The sequence below is a fragment of the Ascidiella aspersa genome, chromosome 1 (genome assembly GCF_963924565.1).
Source record: "Ascidiella aspersa chromosome 1, kaAscAspe10.2, whole genome shotgun sequence".
Taxonomy (NCBI): domain Eukaryota; kingdom Metazoa; phylum Chordata; class Ascidiacea; order Phlebobranchia; family Ascidiidae; genus Ascidiella; species Ascidiella aspersa.
Window position 1 is genome coordinate 17861374 of NC_139447.1, and position 18913 is coordinate 17880286.

An 18913-nucleotide genomic window follows, 5' to 3' on the forward strand; every position below is an offset into this window, starting at 1 on the left:
TTTTGTATGATACAAAATGAAACAAAATTATACTTGATCAAAATGCTGCGAATTAACTTGATGCTTTGCAAACCTAAATTACGCAAAACCATAAGTAAAAAACATTCTACTAAATTTCATATTAAAATCAGTACAATATTACTGTAGAGATTGGACTACTATTTGAAGAATGATAAGATTTATTGTAGTTGTTACTTGTTTGTAACATTGGAAACTGACAAACTTCTTTCATTGTCCTGGCGTTGTTCCACAAATACACGGTTTCCTTGTCAAGATGTAAGATTTCAGTTCTGTAGCTAAAGTATTCTTCGGATTTCAGCAAGTGCCTGATTTTTTATCCCAATGCACAAGCTTGCATGGTAGTGTCTGCTCTAGGGCTCCAGGCTATATTTATTCAACTTTTGTAAAACCACATGGGGTCACTTGTAAGATAGGTTATAGTAAGCTAACATTTACAAAATTACACCTATTTCAAAACAATATAACAGTACAAATAGTTAGTTGTTTTAAAAGGATGTGGATTACTCGAATGTTTTCCTAAGATGTGAGGTATCTTGTATTAAAAGGTGTTAAATTAATGTTGAGAACAAAATAAATATCTGGTGAAAATTTAAGTTAATGCACCAGCAATACAATGTCGTTTAGAATACTATACAGAATATATTATTTCGAATTAAAAATGACTGTGAAAAAGTGTGAATGAAACAACTTGCAAAAAGCAAAGTTATAGGTTAAAAACAGCAGTACCACAAAAAACTACAGTTTATTTCCCCATAAAAATGCTTATTTCAGCTTTGTTCGCAACTAGCTGGCCTTAAATATTCTAATTATATTTTATTTATAATTTAAAGTTGACGCAAATGCTTCCTGGTTTTAACCGGAACCCTATTTTAAGTAAAAAATTAAAGTTGTAACAGTACATGTTTAAGGACTTCTCGCTACCAGTATTTGAAGAAATTGCGAATAAAAACTGGTAATAGATATTATTTAAAGTTAACTCAAAACGAATAATTAGCTTCACAATAGATTCTACGAAAACAAAGCGCGAAAACACGTAATTGAAAACAACGAATAACCATTGTAAAAGATAGGCGCTCGCAACTGTTCATCTGACTCACGCAACGCCTCTAGTGATGGAAACCATCCCATTGTACTAGTTTAATGTTTTTTTTAAGAAAATACGTTGACTTGCTTTAATTGTGCTTTGAGTGGACTTCTTGTTATTTATTTAAAATGACTCGACTTGGACTTGACTCGCATAGAAAGTTAGCATGTTTAGTACACCACTCGTGTCATCCTACTGGTTAAACTCTGTTGGCGCTACAACACAAGCGCATATTTGGATGTGTTATACGAGTTCTCTTAAGTTGTGGAACTGCTTCGTTTGCTCAAATACCTTAAGGTCGTCAGGACACATTTGCTTGAAATAAGCTTGTTTGGGAATCCGTGTTTATTACGAATACTTTCAATGCAATCGTAATTGGCTATATATATTAAATTAAATATCGTTTAATGTATGGTACAATACATGTCATGTAACAATTTTCGCGCAGATTAACGACGGCCTAGTCCATCGTCCGTTTCTGCATGTTACAATCGCTATTCCTATAGGCGAGTATCCAAGATCACAAACGTACAAAATAGGGCGGAACATTCTACGATGAATTCCTGTGGAGAGTTCCTGGGGATGAGCATTTTTGACAGTAGGTAGCTCGCCGCACCCACCTAAAATATGAATTGTTAAAATTAAGTTAATTTAGGACAGCGGTTCTCAAACTTTTTTAGAAAAATTGCGCAACGGTCTCTCAGCAACTTTTTAAATTGATCACGGTCCCTTAAAAATATACACAAAATAACATTTGTTTTTAATGGTATCAATTGGATTGGTGCACTTGCTTCTTTGCTAGCAGTTCGGCTATGTTAACCTCTAACGAATCACTTTTTTGTGTGAAGCAATCACGAACAGTTTTTAAAACCATGACCGTACAGCTCACAGTGACAGCGCAGCAAGCTGTAAAAACGTAACTCTCATTAGCACAATGCAATACTGTGACGACACAATGGACAATTCAACTCAAAGTGTATAATAACGTGAATGAGCAACTAATTAGCTTGCTTTGGAAAAGTAAGTTTCCCGAATTTTTTTTGCACAAGAGGTTTTCTTCTTCAGGAGCGTCGTTTTGATTTTTTGTTAGGTGCTTCGCGGTCCCAGAAAATTGTCTCGCGGACCCAAAAGGACCGCGGACCCCAGTTTGAGAACCACTGATTTACAGCGATTTAGTAATTTTAATGTTTTATTTATGAAGCAAATATAATTATCAATTTTTAATGCAAGTTAATTTTTTCTAGAAATGATAATATACACCTTATGTAGGACATTTTACCTTGGCAGAAAAACTTAGGGTATTGCCAAGAACCTCCAGGCAAGCACACTAGTTTCGAGTTTGTTCCAGTTAATGTAAATCCTTCGTTGCAAACATATCTCACGGCTTCACCCTGTATATACGATTCCACCCTGTTGTATCTTACCAACTTTGCGTTAGGGATTTTCCGAGGAGTTCCACATGCAACTAAATGTAAAAAAGTTACTTGGTTGACATGCCAAACAGAGTGTTTTTTGTGGATTTTCAAAAACTGTTTTTAATTAATTCCAGGATAATGACTTAAAAATGACTTGTGAAATTACAGTACAATATCCTGGAGCTACTCAGCACACAATGTTACCACAAAATTAATAAAGGCAAAATAAACATACATATGGTATTTTTTTAAGAACAAAATTATACCACAATACTAAGAGTGGTCTATATCAGGGGTGTGCAATTATTTTTAACCGCGGGCCGCTGAGAAACTAAAAATCTTATGGCGGGTCGGGTAAAAAATAGAATCTCAAATACACGCAATACGACGTCATACTCTTACGGTATAACACAAATAAGCTAATAACCTCGTTATTACGTTTGTATTGTGCGAAAATGTGTAATTTAAGTACAATTTTAAAAAATCCACAAGATGTCGCGCGAAGCGCGAAAAAATTGCGAATATATTTGTTTTAAAATGTAAACTTTAATTTAGATTTAGAGGGGGCATGACGCATTGAGCACAGATTAAAAATATACATTGCTGATAGATTGACGTTTATCAAGTTGTGGGGAACGGCCATATTGCAGAGACGATATAAATCGGGAAAACACACACAACATGGCATTAACTAAATTAGGTTAACAAAATGTGAATCGGTATATTTCAAAGTTTAGAAAACCGACGTTATTTCGTTCTTATTTAAAAGACGGAATACATTTGACCAAAGCGCAAGACATTTAGACTAAGTTTGTTAAAATTTCGTTGAAGAGAGTGCCACAGTGCTATGGACGCTATGTTTGTCTGTAAAGATGTCAAAAAATCGCGTAAAGCATACGAAAAAGACAGAAGAGATTCGCGCGGAGCGCGAAAACAATTTCCGTTTTAGTATTTAAAAGAGTCTAAAAATATAGTTTGGCAGGGTCATGACTAGATCCGTCCCTGGTAAGCGTGATTAGGACAACCAAACATGTAGACACTCGCCCTTGTTTTCGCTTGGACTATGTATTTTAAGGAAACTTAGTCGTGGGCCAAATCCGGCCCGCGGGCCGTATGTTGCCCAGGTCTGGTCTATATTTGTCAAATATTGAAAGAATTATAAAGACTATGAAAAAAAAAAAAAATAATAATTAAAATAAAAATAAAATGCTTGATCCAAGATGTTAACTAACAAGTTCAGAGATAGGCCTACACAAGACAAAAGCAGTGTGTTAAAATCTTGTTCGATTCCAAATTGAGTTGAGCAATATTAGAGCCCTTCAAAATTTGCCACGATCGGTTATAAATATTAATATCGATTTATCGCTGATTGAATGAATTATCCAAGAATAAATTGTGACAAATGTGGGATTGGAATCGAGCAGGAGGACTATCGAGATTGCCGCGATCGGTTAGGAATATTAATATCGTTTATCGACGCTTAAAACCCCTTTTCCCCATTAAACTTATAGTAAGTTTTATATTACTGGAAAGTGTAGTGTTTTATAATGTGCCGGTTACCATTTCGTGTCGTCTGTTACATGAACTGTTGTGTACATAAGTATTCTACCTAGCGTGTGCTGAAGTTGTGCTGCGTAATTGACAGCAGCGTAATAAATCCGTTTGAATCCCTAAAAGCGTGAGTGAGACGCTACAGAAAGGTATTTTCTTGTGCAACCCGAATTTGTTAGTTAAAATGCAAGGATCAAGCATTTTTTTTTATTTTATTGCAAATATTAATATGAATTATTAATCTATTATACTAAATGGGAAAGTTTGACCGCCGGACGACGGTCGCGATATGTTCGCCCGGTCGATCGCTGACATGGCAGACAGACCAAGTCATCGTCGCCTAACAAAAGGAACGGCGATGTCACACCGAGCGCTCCAGTTAGACGTCAAAGTGCGTGCGCGACATATCGTAAAACTCTTAACGTAACCGCAAAAAACATTTTCAAGCGCAATTACCTGCATGGACATGAAAATCAAATTAGGCATATTGCCTTAATAAAAATAAATTTCAATGTTTCGAACTTAAGAGTTAAACTTCAACTTTTTGAAGTATGCTACTGCGCAAAACTTAGGTAGAGTTCGCAAAATATTGCATTTAATGCTGTGTTTTAATAGTAACAAATTTTCCAAAATGACCTATTTGCTTAAATATTACGCAATACAATGGCTGTGAATTGCGATGTGTGCTATAGTCGAGTATTTTGTCGTATCCTAACAAAAACAACACACAACGCTGCACCTTGGTTGCAAGTCAAATTTTCACAATACATTTTTAAACCAAGGGTCGGCAACCTTTTTCTAGTCGCGGGCCAAAACCAAACTCAGAAAGACCTTTGCGGGCCGCACAAAATTATAACTAAGAATTGTGTTATTTTCATGTTAAAACAACTGTGAATCAGCCAGACCTCGGATCGTAATAACATTTAAGAAGGCTGTAAAGTGTTGGCACAAAGAGCGAAAAAAAATGTTTGTTTGGTTTAAAATGAGAGTTCACACGTCGTCTTCCATACTACTAACGAAAAGTAATAAAACTACTTTGAGGGAACGCGCTAACAGTTAAAGTTAATCTAGCTCAGTGTTGGCACACCTGTTGAGCGAAGCGAGCGCGATTTTTTTGGTATTCCGGCATTTCTTTTAAATTTCTTGCAAGTTTTTATTACATTACCAAAAATAAAAAAAAATTTAAAACAATATACGTCCAACATTTTGAATACGTTTTCCGTGACGCACTTGGCGGCCTTTCACGGCGCAATGGTAAATAAGCGCTGATCTAGGTGAAAAGACAACATCAAAACGTAAACAAACCGGATGTAGAATGATGTAACGCGGAGCGCGAAAAATTTTTGCACTTACGTAGTTAAAACGGTCAAAAAGTATGTGGAACGGACTCATGTCTGAATTGTCAAAGAGGCGGCGGGCCGGATGAATTACATCGGCGGGCCGGATCCGGCCCGCGGGCCGTAGGTTTTTAAACCATCAGCTGGAACATGTGGCTTCAGCAAACTTTTATACCACGCCAGTCGAGAGAGCATTTAGTTAAACCCATCAGCGTTCTCCGATCAAAACGAAACAAAATTACATATTTGTTTTAAATAAATCGATTAATTGCCGCTTTTATACAGGCCGTTTCCATATAAGGTTTCATTGGTATTGTGAGAAAATATCTTTCATTTCACACATAATCAGTGACTAAAAGCATACTGACGACCAACTGCCAGTGCTATTACTGTTTTATTATTATAACCTATCCGATCATTGCGAACTACCAAAAAACACATACCCTACTATGAAATTTCTTTTATCAAACATGTAGCTCCACGTAGTGCGGCGGTCATAGAAATTTAAATGTTTTACTACTGTTACGCTATCCGTAACATTACTTTTTAGTAACATGGTAAATTGCCTTTTAGAAACCATCGACAATAACACGCGGCTTAAGCAAATGACGCAGGGTCCGACATAATATGTAATATAGTTCTTAGTAGGCCACATCTTGAGGGAATTTCACCCTTTGTTTAACCTTTACTCGAGAATGATTTGACCTGGGGAATACGCATTTGTTATGGACACAGCGCCTTTGCCATATGTGGAGAATAATATTGTTGCTGCTTTCAAAATGGCCGCATCCTACTTTAATTGTGAAAAACTATTTACTTGACCCATTTTATACACAATACGGACATTACTATATTAAATTACACGTTCCTTTATACTTACACGCCAATGGTACACCATAATATGCGGTGGCAATGTCACGCAAAAAGTGGTCCGGACGGATCGATTTTGGTCGTAATCAAACGCCAAAACTGGTCCTATCGGATCTTAGGGTTAGGGTTTAAGGATAAATAAGCGATTTTGAAGACCGGACCAGTTTTGGCCTAGCCGGACGCGTTTTAGCGGCTGTTCCAACGACAAAATTGATCCGACCGGATCAGTTTTGGCCCCGGACCAAATTTCGCGTTACAGCAACAGCTTGTCTTCATACAATTTTAATCACGCTAAATCGGGGCGCGCTTATTGCAAAAGGCTATAAATACTTTACTTGAACTTAGAAATGCCAGCATTTCGTCTTGTGTTTTTTTTTTATAATTTTCATATTTTTTTCAATATTTAAAAAATATAGACCATTCTTGCTATTGTGGAATAATTTTTATATGGGCCGAAAATTTATTTTCAGGACATATCTTGTTTTAGACGCTATTTATATGGGCCGAAAATTTATTTTCGGGACATATCTTGCTTTTGCCATTATTATTTTTTGGTTTTTATGGTTTGCTTGGTATGTTTCAGACCGATTTTGGTCCAGAGCATTATAGAAAAAGTGTACATCAGAGAACTTCCAAATTTTCAGACATGGCGTAGAGTGGTATGAAGGTGCTATGTAGAGGTTTATGAGGCTGCACCCCTAGGCACCTCCAATTGGGGGACAAAACACAAAACTGTTACATCATCGTTTTAGTTCATAACAGCTATCTACTCCTATCTAACGGCAGAAAAATTTCAATACAGAATGCTTTCATATCACTTGCTTTATTCAGCTCGGGTCGCGACGAGGCGGCTGCTGGCATCCCTGCTGTGCCTTATTGTCCCGCGCGAACGCTTTTGTTCGAAGTGGCTTCCTAGTAAAACTAGGCGCATGCGATTTGCCTTTTGTAAAGAGGCCTCTCTAAGTAAAAAAACCTATTGCTCTTACAACACAAAATATTTTACCACCGCAAATTTAAATGCGAATCCTGGAGGCAGTGTACACATCTCTGTTAGCACCTGTTGTAATTGTTGCTCCATCCAAACATATTAACACCAGGAGTGAGACTTATTGTGCGAAGTTGCTTGTCTAGTAAAAGTGGACGCATGTGACTAGCCTTTTGAAAAGAGGCTTCACTTAGTAAAATAACTTATCGCTCCTACGAAACAACATATTTAGCGTCGCAAATTTAAATGGGAAATCCGGTGGCAGTGTACGCCTCTCTATTTGCACCTGTTGCGCATGTTACTCCAATCAAACATATCTACACCAGGCCTAAACAAATTAAAATTGTACAAGGGCGCAGCAAGCAAAACATAAAGCTGAATGCATTATTAGGGAGGACGTTACAAAGCTACGTTATAACATGGTGCCTTACAGAAATAAGTCTTAAAGAACACTACGTTTATTTGGCCTAAATTGGCAAAATGTTTGCAACATCCGCTTTACTGGTGACCCCGCATCTTCAAAACGATTTTTGAAGGTCAAAGAAGAACATCAACAACCGAGTCAAAGGAACGTTGGTTGCATGTGTTTCGCCCTTTCTGCAAAGCTGTCTACGTTCTGGGTACACAGTTAGGATTTCGGCAAATTCAGCAACAACGCAATAGAAGAACGCTTGCTTTCGGCATCGGTGCTTTCCCGATAGGAACTCGCAGCGCAGCAGCCAATCAACGTGCCTTCGCTTTTGGGACTACCAAAACGCAATGCTCTTCTCGCTTTAGTTCTTACTCTTTCCCAGCAGGAACGTTCAGCGCAACTTCAGTATTCAACTTGCCTATTGATCGGACAACCAAGACGCAGCGTTCTTTACTTCAATTTTCTACCCGTTCCCGGCAGGATTTACCAGCGCGACTTTTTGTTCATTAACACGTTTTCTGTGGCCAACAGAAAAACACATGTTTCGGAGGGAGTAGATGCCCTCTACTTAAGACGTTTTCTTTTTTGCACACTCGTGGCTTCAACACATGCCGGAGGATATTCCATTGGAAAGGCCGCTACTGCTTTCACGCTAGTCTTGAACCTCGCACCAATCCGCAGGGTTCCGTTCTTAAGACCGCTAATGGAAGCTAGCCTACCTGCACTTGGTACTAGCTTTTCCACGTTCGTCTCAAACGTCGCACAAACCCTTCAAAGATTCCGTTCTCAAGACAGCTCGCCAACTACTGCCGTCGATGCAAACCGCGTTAATCACTACGTCACCGACGTGGCGTACTCCAGAGCGAGTCGAACTCGCTACACGCTGCGTATATAGTCATTGACTATGGTCACACCTCCGACGAATTTCGCTGGAACCCTACGCAGCTTTACACATGCCCGCTTCTGGAGGGGGGTCCTGTAGCGAACCTACCGATGTACATCCACGTTCATCGAAGCGTGCAGATCGCCTTTTTCCTATTTTGCCATTGTTCATTTATAAACGCGTGTTTGTGCTGAGCTATCCCTTTTTACCTGACTTAACCGTGTCGCAGCTATACGTAATAAAGCAACATCCGCTTTAAAGTAATTAAAAAATATTAAAAATTTAAATTTAAGAATTAAAAAAAAAAAAAACCAAGCCCTGAACTGAAAATATACCCCGCGACAAAATATGTAACAACCGCACCCCCGTCTAGTTTTTTCTTGAAAATGTTCACATATTATAATCGAATATTTTGCCCTAATTTATTTTGTTCTAACATCGTGTGCTGTGCAGCTCCAGGTAGTATGATATGCTCTATTCTTTTCTAAAAAACAAGAGCATACAAAATACATTATCACTAAATAACTTATTAGGATGAGCGACACCATGGAAAATGCTCAATTAGACTGCGAATGCAAACCATGGCTAAAATGGCGGAATGAATTTGGTGTTGGATGGAACAGATACAACCCTAGTATCGGACTAGAACTGAGTAACACTTGGCATCAGGTATGTATAGGCTGTGAATGTGATGCAATATTCTTGGACATCACTACTCACCGGTGCAGGTTAATCGAGGTTTAGACCATGTCATATCAGACAGACATGATGCAAAAGCATGACCCTTAAGAAAGTATCCTGTTTTACAAGCATATTTAATAGAAGAAGGAAAAGCGTAACTGCGTTGTAGATTTGGTATATACGCATTTTTGACATGAGGTGGTTGACTGCAAGCACCTAAAAAGGTAAACAGTTGTAAAAAACAGAACCAACACAACAAAATATTCTACTAATCTACCTTTACCTAAAAGTGAAGTTTAATAAGCACCAAATCAATCATCTATGTTAAAATATGTAAAATTCTCACCAACACAGGTAAAACTTGGTTTCGTGAAGATCCCTCTTTTGGTACATGTAACTATACTGGAGCCGATAGTTATGAAACCAGGATTGCACATGTAACGAACAATTTGGCCAACTCCATAAACCTTCCGGCGTCCCAGGACAAATGCATGTTTTACAGATGGAAAGTTTTTGCAACCAACTAAAATATAAAATGTTTACACACAGTGGTTAATTTAGAGTCGGATCAGCATTAGAAGGATAGCCCTACCCTTTTGAAATCGTTTTCATTTTTTGCTTGCCATGCTAATGTGGCATAATATGTTAGACCACTGTAAACATACAATTCAGATACATGATGTTTAAACACTTCGGTTGTCACACGTAGTACATATTTAGTGAAATGCTTTTTACTTTATACACAAATAGGTCAATTTTTTTATAAAAAGTGAATTAAATAAATGTCATATTACAGGGTGGACTAACATGTTCAGTAGTACCCAAATGTAAAAATTGACAAAGTAGAGGTGTAAGTGTAATAGTATTGGTTTTAATAGATGTTTACGTAAAATAACTATCAGTATTAGAATACCATTTGATTTGCTAATATTTAAAAAAATGGATGATGAGTTGTTAAAGCTGCATGAATTGTACAATGTTAAAGTCTCTAAAAAATTGTTCTTGTTCTTGAAATGTTGGAGTACCCTGGAGTGTCAAAATTAGAATTGTAAGTTGTTAATTATAACTATCATAAAGCACCATTAATTTCACCACTGGCTAATTTGTTAAATTTGGAAACAAAATTTAGCATGTGTCTTTTTAGTATAAATTCCATTACTTATTTATTTCAATGTCACTTCAACAATTCCCCCTTAACATTCATATCATATATATCAAACAAAAACGCCGAGATAAGAATTGTCTTAAAAAGTGGTTAACTTATTAAGATGTAAACTAAATACAATTGAACCATTTAAATTATTTTGCATTCAACATCGGAGTTTAACTTTCCTATTTTCGTTTTTATTTAGGTTTATACATGTTTGGGAAGTTCTTGTATTTTTTTATGGTGGTGTTTCGCATCACTGTCTTTCTTTTGGATTAGTAGTTAATGGCACGTTAAACACAAAGTTTTATTATGAGTAAATGTTTATTCTTCTCCCAAATTGGATTCAGACACCTGTTTTTTCATCTTGATATTTTTTTTGAGGTAATAAAGTGAAGTTACATCGTAGTGGGTATTCTAGTTATATAGGAGGATTTTTATAAAACACATACCGGTTTAGTCACAACAAGCTCATTAGTAAATGGAAGAGCTTCATTTTAAGTAACAACAAAATTTAGTAGAGCTATAAGAAACATGATGTTGAGTCACAGTTTGGTCAAGTTTGTCATACTTAATGTCAATCAAAGATAAGTAAAACCAGGCAGTTACAACAATATCTTATTAGAGTAAGTAAAAAATACCTGGAGCTAATTTGCATGTAAAATGCAGCTTATGATTGCATGAAACATCATTCCAACGGCCATTTTTATGCCCTATCATAACAACACAATCTTCACCATGAGAAAGTATCGGATTTGGTTGACCAGCTATCCAGTTTCTATATCTCTGTAATTTTCAAGGATAGACCAACATTAAAAGTTTAATAATAGTGATACAAATTATAAACATAGTTTTACACAACACTTTTTAACTTTATCCTTAAGTTAATAACTATAGGAAAATGTGCCAAAAATTATGCCAGTCACCTTTTTACGTATTTCAGTAAGTATTCGGTTATATTCAGGTCACTGGAACAGAATACAAGAATGGAAAATCAAGATTAATATCACACAGGGTAATAGATTATAAATAATGTGTTATATTCACCACCAGGTTTTTTTTAAGGTTTGGTTTGGGTGACCGCGTTCCATTTAAATACCTTATTTAAATAAGTCCAAAATTTGGGAAACCGCTGGGCCGTTTCGGTCCCCCAAAACACCTTAAAAAAACACTGGTCAGCACTAAAAAGTAGTTAAAAATACATATATTTTGTTTTGGAGAGTTGTTCGCACCAGTTCGAAAACGGATTAAACCAGAAGCTGTATATATTGCAAAGATGAAACAGTATATAGTTGGAACGTTTTCCAACTATGTATTATGGGGTAAATGGAACCCTCTGAGTGGATTGCTGTATATCCACCCAATTTCAGTTAAATAAATGGGTGGAATATAGGCTGCATAGTAGGCCCCGACTCAGAACTTTTTCAGCCAGAGTCCGACATGGGTCGTTTTTAACTGACTTTGCAGCCCTGATCATATTTTTTGCGGCTCACAGAGACCTTTCTGAGTTTGGTTTTGGCCGGCACCTAGAAAATGGTTGCCGACCCTGTCCTAAACTAACACAAAGTTGGTCAAATTCACATTTGCTTTCGTCTTTATCTCAGGGAATCGTGAAGTGTTTTGTGTTGGTATTTAGAAACAACCATTTTTTTTTCTTAAAGCAGAAGTTGCAGCTAGTTGATTTATGTTTGTGTCAAAAATGTTTCTTAAAATATCATGATCATACCACTGGACTGTTATCGCTCCATTCATAAGAAGATTCTCTTCTTGTGTCATGTAAACCTATCCATTGGTAAGGAATCTCTGTTAATAAAAAAACAAACTTTGTATGTTAGAAAGAACATCCTAATAATTATGTGACCATCATGTACTTACTGTTAACAAACTTGTTTTCTCTGGAAGAATGAATACTAACAAGGGAGGCATTATATCGGCGACGGCAATATTGATGTGCCCTTTTCCATGTACGCACCACAAACCGGTGCAATCGGTAACAATAGCCTCTAAATTTTTGCCACCTTGGACTGCATGGTATTTGCAAATCTAAATCACAATTTTTACAATGTTTATTAAAATGTGCCAAATTAATTTATTGGCATAAACTATAAAACTATTCTTTTCTGCAGGGTATACCAGTGTCTTCAAACAACTGTAGAACTTCGCTTTAGTTTACTGTGGTATACACCATGTGCACAATAGAGTAGGTACACAAGGTTACAATCAGGCTAATACCAGATCAGTGCACCATTCATACAGTTTTAGGTTTTATTTAGGCCATTTAGGTGTTATTCCGATAAGTTGAGAAATTTTTCCGAGTTTAGGCCTTATTCAGTAGCGGTATACCTGCATATTTTGCTTTATCATGTCATTGGTCCTAATACTATGGTATTATATATATAATATTTAATTGCAATTTTTGGCCCATATAATTTTAATAAAAACAAGATATGTCCCAAAAATAAAATTTTGAACTCATATAATTAAAATAAGAATCGCGTTGTTTAATGCCAGTCAAAGCCATTTTTGAGTGTTTATACTGGCTTTTATATATGTCATATCTTTTTTATATATGCCATAACTATATCTATGAAATATTAATAAGAAGATGAAAAATTTCAAATAAAAACCATCAGAACCATTTTTTACAACAAAGCGCAATTTCATTACTTACCAACTTCACATCTAAATCCTGTATATCCAATTCTGCATTGGCAAACAAAGCGGTTTTCTTTAGATTTGCAAGTGGCGCCATTAAAACAGGGGTTTGATAGGCAGTGGTCCACATCTAACCAAAATAATAAACAAATAAAAAATTTGTGTTTTTTTTAACAATTTACTTTTAAGAAAAATGATGCAATACAGATCTCATTTTTTATTAACACTCCTGCTTTTTTATTTAGTGTGTGTGCCAGTTTTATTGTGTTTTAGAATAATCTTCTTCGAGAATATTTTATTTTTAATTTTTAGAATCAGTTGGTATATATTGCTGAAATACACAGTATTGTCAGGAATGCTAAGATCAAAGGCAAGGGTTTTTAGTATCAATCAAATGCAGCGGTTGACAGCATTCCATGTGATCTTGTATATTTTAGACACATCACTACTGACATAGCTTTCACACAGCAGGACAAAATTCGGATTTTGAAGCAAACAGCAGGACTTTCCTGAACATTGCGGGGAATTTATTCACAATTTGATACTTTTTAGTCATTCGCTTTTTGCTCATGGTGTTAAATTTAATTATTTATTAGTATATTTTATAACACAACAATGAATAAACAGATGAATCCTGAATTGATGGTTACTGTATGGATTTGCACAACAGTTTTTACAATCCCTGCATGATATACGCCAGTGGTTCTTAACCTTTTTTTAGCCGCGCCCCCCTTTTGTAATTTTTCTATGCCCCTACGAAAGCAATTCGGCATTTTATGATTAATATCAGAGGCTTTTAGCATTGGGCACACAACAAATTGCTGTGCTCGACACATCGATTTTTATCGAGCTGATTTTGCAAAACGTGTTGTGAGGAAATTGACTCCACAAGTTGTAAGGCTGTGATGTAGAGAGCAAAAAGTCAAGCGCAAAAATTAAACATTACGTTCTCGTTGATGTGACGACACACAATAGAAGGGCAATATTACAAAGAATGTTGTAGATTTGCGCAAAAAAGAGTCCCCCTGTTGCTAGCCTGTTATCACTTATAATATATAAAATATGGAACAAAAATAGTTCGAAAGGAATAACTTTTATCATCTATCTATTAGTTAGCAAAACTGAAATTAAATAGGGCCGTTATTTCTTCGATGATATATGTATAACATATAGACAGAAAACATACAATGGCACTCAAAGAGAATTTGTACTTAAAAAGAAAAAAAGTAGATAATTGAAATTACGCGCGTAGCGCGACAATTTTGGGCAGTTTCAAAGGTAAAGTTGGGAAAAAAACAAAGTTTGCTGATATACGCGTTATTTCATTCGGCTATCAGCTTTTGATATCGCATCGCAAAGAGTAGAAGTGGGTCAAAGAAACTTTAAGACTGCCTTGCCTTGTTCTCACCCGAATGCTTCGCGGGCCACACAAAATTCTTTTGCGGGCCACGTGTTCGTCACCCCTGGTTTAGATAAATTGTGTCAAGTGGTAGGAAGCTCAATTAATGCTAAAAGATTCAACCCAACTCTACATTTTTTTTTTAACTAAGTTACCAATCTAAATCCTTAGCATACTTGTTATAATAAAGATTTCCTTTTTGAAGATGCAAGCCCGATTTGTTTTTTATTAAATGGTTAAAATATTAATAGGGGAAAAAACTAAAAAAGCTATGACTCCAATCAGGGGTGGATCCAGGAGGGAGAGCCATGTCATACCATCCCCTTAATTATGTATTTTGCTATTTTTAACTTTAAACATTTTTTTACGAAAGCGACCCAGTGGGTTGTGTAATTTTCTCAAAAAACAACGAGAAATGAGTTTTGTGATAATGAGAACGTTCTTTTCTCCGTGTTAAACGAAAAAAATGGCAACCACCACCAAAATAGGAGAACCCATGGCTGTGCCATGTATCTGCTTATAAAGCACACTTCGAAATGTAGGGTAGTTTTGTTCAAGACAAATCCTCAAACCAGTGACTACGTCATGATCCATGCTATATTTTATGCCAACTTTAACTATGTAAACGCAAAATTTTTGGCGCTTCGCGCGTTCTTTTTGGCTTGTTAGTATGTTTTACGTTATGTGTTTTCTGCATTAAGGCATGTAATGCTGCACCTTTTCTTGGTGTCAACAGCGTAACGCTGTGTGGACTCCCTACAACATGCAGTTTATAACAAATTATATCTATAGTTATTTTCTATAGAACTGTGTAATATACCCATTGTATCATGAGTAACATTTATCCAAATTGTAAAGCAAGATTAACGTAATGTATTTTTTTTATGTTTTTCGTGGCAACTTTTTACGTGATTGCGGGCGCCGCCATTCATCTGTGGAGATGATATAGTGTTAATGTTTTATGAATTCAGTACACGTCTAAGATAAACGATTTGACAACTAAACTTACATAGACGTGTTTTTGCGTTTCTCAAAACTTGTTTAAGTTCCATATTACCACACAGGTTGGTGCGAGAAGAACATTTTTCTTCAATTACTTAAACTATGACGTTAGGCCCATTGTGAGGTCAAATGTAAGGACTTTCATGAACAAAAGCTATATTCCTTGATTTCCTGCGTCGTGGGACGCATAACTGTACAGTACAATTCCTGTAAATATATACTATAAATGACGTTATCTCAAGCAATATTAGAATCCTTTGATGTGCCCTATGCGTCACTTGTTTGTCCTTTCAATTAAAATTTTGCCAATTTAAAACCAATTAACCCAATTTTTTATATGCGCGTTTAAACTGGTCTTGTCTTCATATTTGCGCACGAGTTCGTTCGAGAACAACAAGTGTTTGTAAGAAGAGTTGTTTTAAAACGTAACTTTGTGACGTGATTTTAATGCCTCCAACTTAAAAAAATGTCCTGAATCCGCCAGCGCTTTTGCTGTCGAAGTGGCTTTACGTGGTGGGCCTTCAATAGCTCTGAAAAGAGTAATTTGGGCCGCGACAAAAAAAAGTTTGCCGACCACTGCTTTAGAGTGTTTTCAGTGGAAGCGCCCATGTATTTTTAGCGATGGTGATTCATCTGTTGTGTTTACGATTAACGTAAAACTTAGAGCCTTATTTTTGCCTAAATATGGACAAAGCTTGTACTTCCGCGTTGGAGAAAATGTTAAAAAAGGCACACAGGCCAACGCCTGTGTCACGTGTTAAATAATTAAATATAGTAAGAATTGTGACGTATTTTCCTTTCTTTCTCGCAGATTTTTCCCTACTGATTTCGTTATAAAACAGAGCCGCAAATCAATAAATGATGCCTTGTAGCCCAGATGCAAAGTTGAGTGGATATTTTCTGTAACAAAGAGATCGCTTTAATGCTTACGACATGATTGTTGGCTTACTTCTAGCCAACGAAAACTCGACTAAATCTATGCCAGAAAAGACAGTAGCTGAATAAACAATTTTCTACAATCCCCATTGGAGAAGTAGGTGATTCATCAGGCAAAGACATTAATGAGAACTCATAATTTAACCGACTTCCACAAAACTACAAACAATGAAAATTTCGCCAACTTATTATAACTGAATGATAGTTAAAGTTGACAACATATATAGTTTGGGAAGTCAGAGCGCGGAATACAGCGATGTTTCACTGAAACAAAACACAACGCATCATATTGCAACTAATGGGCAGTCGACTTATGAAAAGTTTGTCGGACCACATGGGCCTATTGTAGTTAATGCAGATAAATGTGAGTTTGGTCGTTCTTCTATACATTTGTAGGCCATCACATTTGTACACATGGTATCTCTCCATTATCAAGTAAAGCTTGACCAAGAAAATCACGAATTCCAAGACCTTACTTCTGGTACCTTTATTTTATCTCTACGCAAAACGATACAACGTTTGCGTCCTATACCAACATCCTGACATAGCAGTCCCTGCAATAAGCTTTCCACTAATTTAAAACCCCTCCAGTTTGTGTTTTGTCCTCAACGCACACAGAACACCCTTACAATGCCCTTATGATGGACCATTTAACCATTTAAGTCGTATTAAAAACAGCAAGGTATTTTTGACTTAAAATTAATGGTCGACAGGAAACTGTTTACATTGACTGTCTCAAACCTGCTACTATCGTACAAATTTTCGTGTCTAACACTGGTGACGGAATCTTGTAGCGTGTCGTTTTTTATTGTATTCGCGACATGCGTTGTTCCTCGTCGTGTTGTAAGGTCCCGGAATTAAACTCCTACTCAAAGGTTGTGTTTTATTTGCGCCTATAATTAACTGTTGCGCGCCGAAGTAAACCAAGCTTAAGTAATGTGATTGATAAAAAATCGACTTGGTCGCTTAGACTTTTTACCCATGTGAATTAAATTTCTGGTGCGCGGTACACGCTTTATTTAACAAAAATACTGATTTGTATTTTGTATCGAAATTCACTAATATGAATAAAGTCAAACCAAATTTTACCCTCCAGGCAGATTGTTGCATCGTATTAGTAAATAAACGTTCCCTTAAAACCAAGTAAATATGAATGTTACCTTTACAAGAAAAGCCATCACTTAGCAGGTTGTATCCAGCGGGACAAGAACATATAAAACTTCCCAGTGTGTTGTTGCACTTATAGTCGCATATGTTCAGTTCTTTGAATCTACATTCATTCACATCTAAAGACAATATTTTATGATAGTAGTTATGATACCATTACACCTTAAGTATATAAAACTGACCATTGCATTTCCTATTGTCTACATCTAATTCAAATCCATTTTTGCAAGCACACTCGTAAGAACCGAACGTGTTGAAGCACAAGTGATCACAAAAGTCATTCATGTCGAAGCATTCATCATTATCTAAAAAAACACACGTCAATTCCAAGCTAAATCACATACATAAACAAATTACAAATCAAACCAATTTCGCATGTTTTTCCAACAAGTCCAGGTGGGCAAATACAGTAAAATTGTCTATTTCCATCCATAATACAAGTTCCTCCATTTTGGCATAGCTGTGGCGGACATTGAGGAACTAAATCAGTGTCATTATACTCCGATAATGAAAAATCATGTTTAGTTAATATTTTCCATTCTGTTGTAGGATAGAGAAAATCATGCAAAAAATACAAAGGAGAATGAAGCAGCAGTACTGCAGTTGTCTTTGTTTGAGGGTTTGTAATGTAAAAAGAGTTACTTGAATTTGGTGAAACGGTATGCATTGGACAAAAAGTTGTTGTTTCAACAGACATTTTCAATGTTTTATAGGCAGTAGATAGATATTGGTGCATAAAAATAATAGACTTCGAAGCCAGTTCTGCAACTTCGTCAGTTTTGTTTGTCGATTTGATTGACGTAGGTAGTAAATTAAATGTCACTCCTTGTAAAACTGTGCAATGATAAGTTTTATATATTGACAAAGTTTGATTGAAGACACTTGCATTTTTTGTTAGAAAATGCGATCTATAATTTTGAAAGTTAGAAATACCTGTTGTATGTTTTCTAACGTTTCCCATTGCCTTGACATCGGTAACATAGAAAGGAAATTTAGTAGTGAGCTGCTGCTCAAGTGTTGATAAAAACGGTTGTTCGTCCAGTTCTATATACTTTTTTAACGGCAAGGACATTACAGTTAAAGTTACATCTGTTGCATTTATCTTTGAAAATGATGTTACATTTCTTTTAAGTTTAATAACATCTCTTGTATATTTCACAGATTGAGGTCGACCACTGGTAAAACGTGGTTTCATTTGTTTTACATTACTTTCGGTGGAATGTGTGAGAATTATCGGTGTTATATTGGTAAATACTTCCGAAAAAATATGTTGAATTGTATTGTTTGAAGTAGAAACGACGTTAGATTGGAGATGCGAATAGACACTTTCATCAAATAGGGTAAATTTGACAGTTGCTTTCTGTCGTG

The 18913-nt window shown here is 36.1% G+C and overlaps 1 protein-coding gene across 1 annotated transcript; it reads right to left on the reverse strand.

Annotated features, from left to right (window-relative positions):
* Nucleotides 1-9270: 9270 nt before the first annotated feature.
* On the reverse strand, nucleotides 9271-18617 carry LOC146168134 (versican core protein-like). Its single transcript, XM_083386221.1, has 10 exons — nucleotides 18479-18617; nucleotides 17923-18085; nucleotides 17728-17876; nucleotides 17539-17664; nucleotides 13058-13171; nucleotides 12262-12429; nucleotides 12113-12189; nucleotides 11028-11172; nucleotides 9586-9762; nucleotides 9271-9455 (listed from the first exon to the last, which is right to left on the reverse strand). Exons 1-10 carry the CDS (start codon nucleotides 18615-18617, stop codon nucleotides 9271-9273), a joined length of 1443 nt encoding a protein of 480 aa, XP_083242347.1.
* Nucleotides 18618-18913: the final 296 nt, after the last annotated feature.

Coding starts and splice junctions, on each gene's coding strand:
- LOC146168134 (XM_083386221.1), bottom strand. CDS start 18,617: ATGTCCTTGCCGTTAAAAAAGTATATAGAACTGGACGAACAACCGTTT. Junction 18,086..18,478: donor CGTTAGAAAACATACAACAG/GTATTTCTAACT, acceptor ATCCTACAACAG/AATGGAAAATATTAACTAAA. Junction 17,665..17,727: donor AGACAATAGGAAATGCAATG/GTCAGTTTTATA, acceptor TATTGTCTTTAG/ATGTGAATGAATGTAGATTC.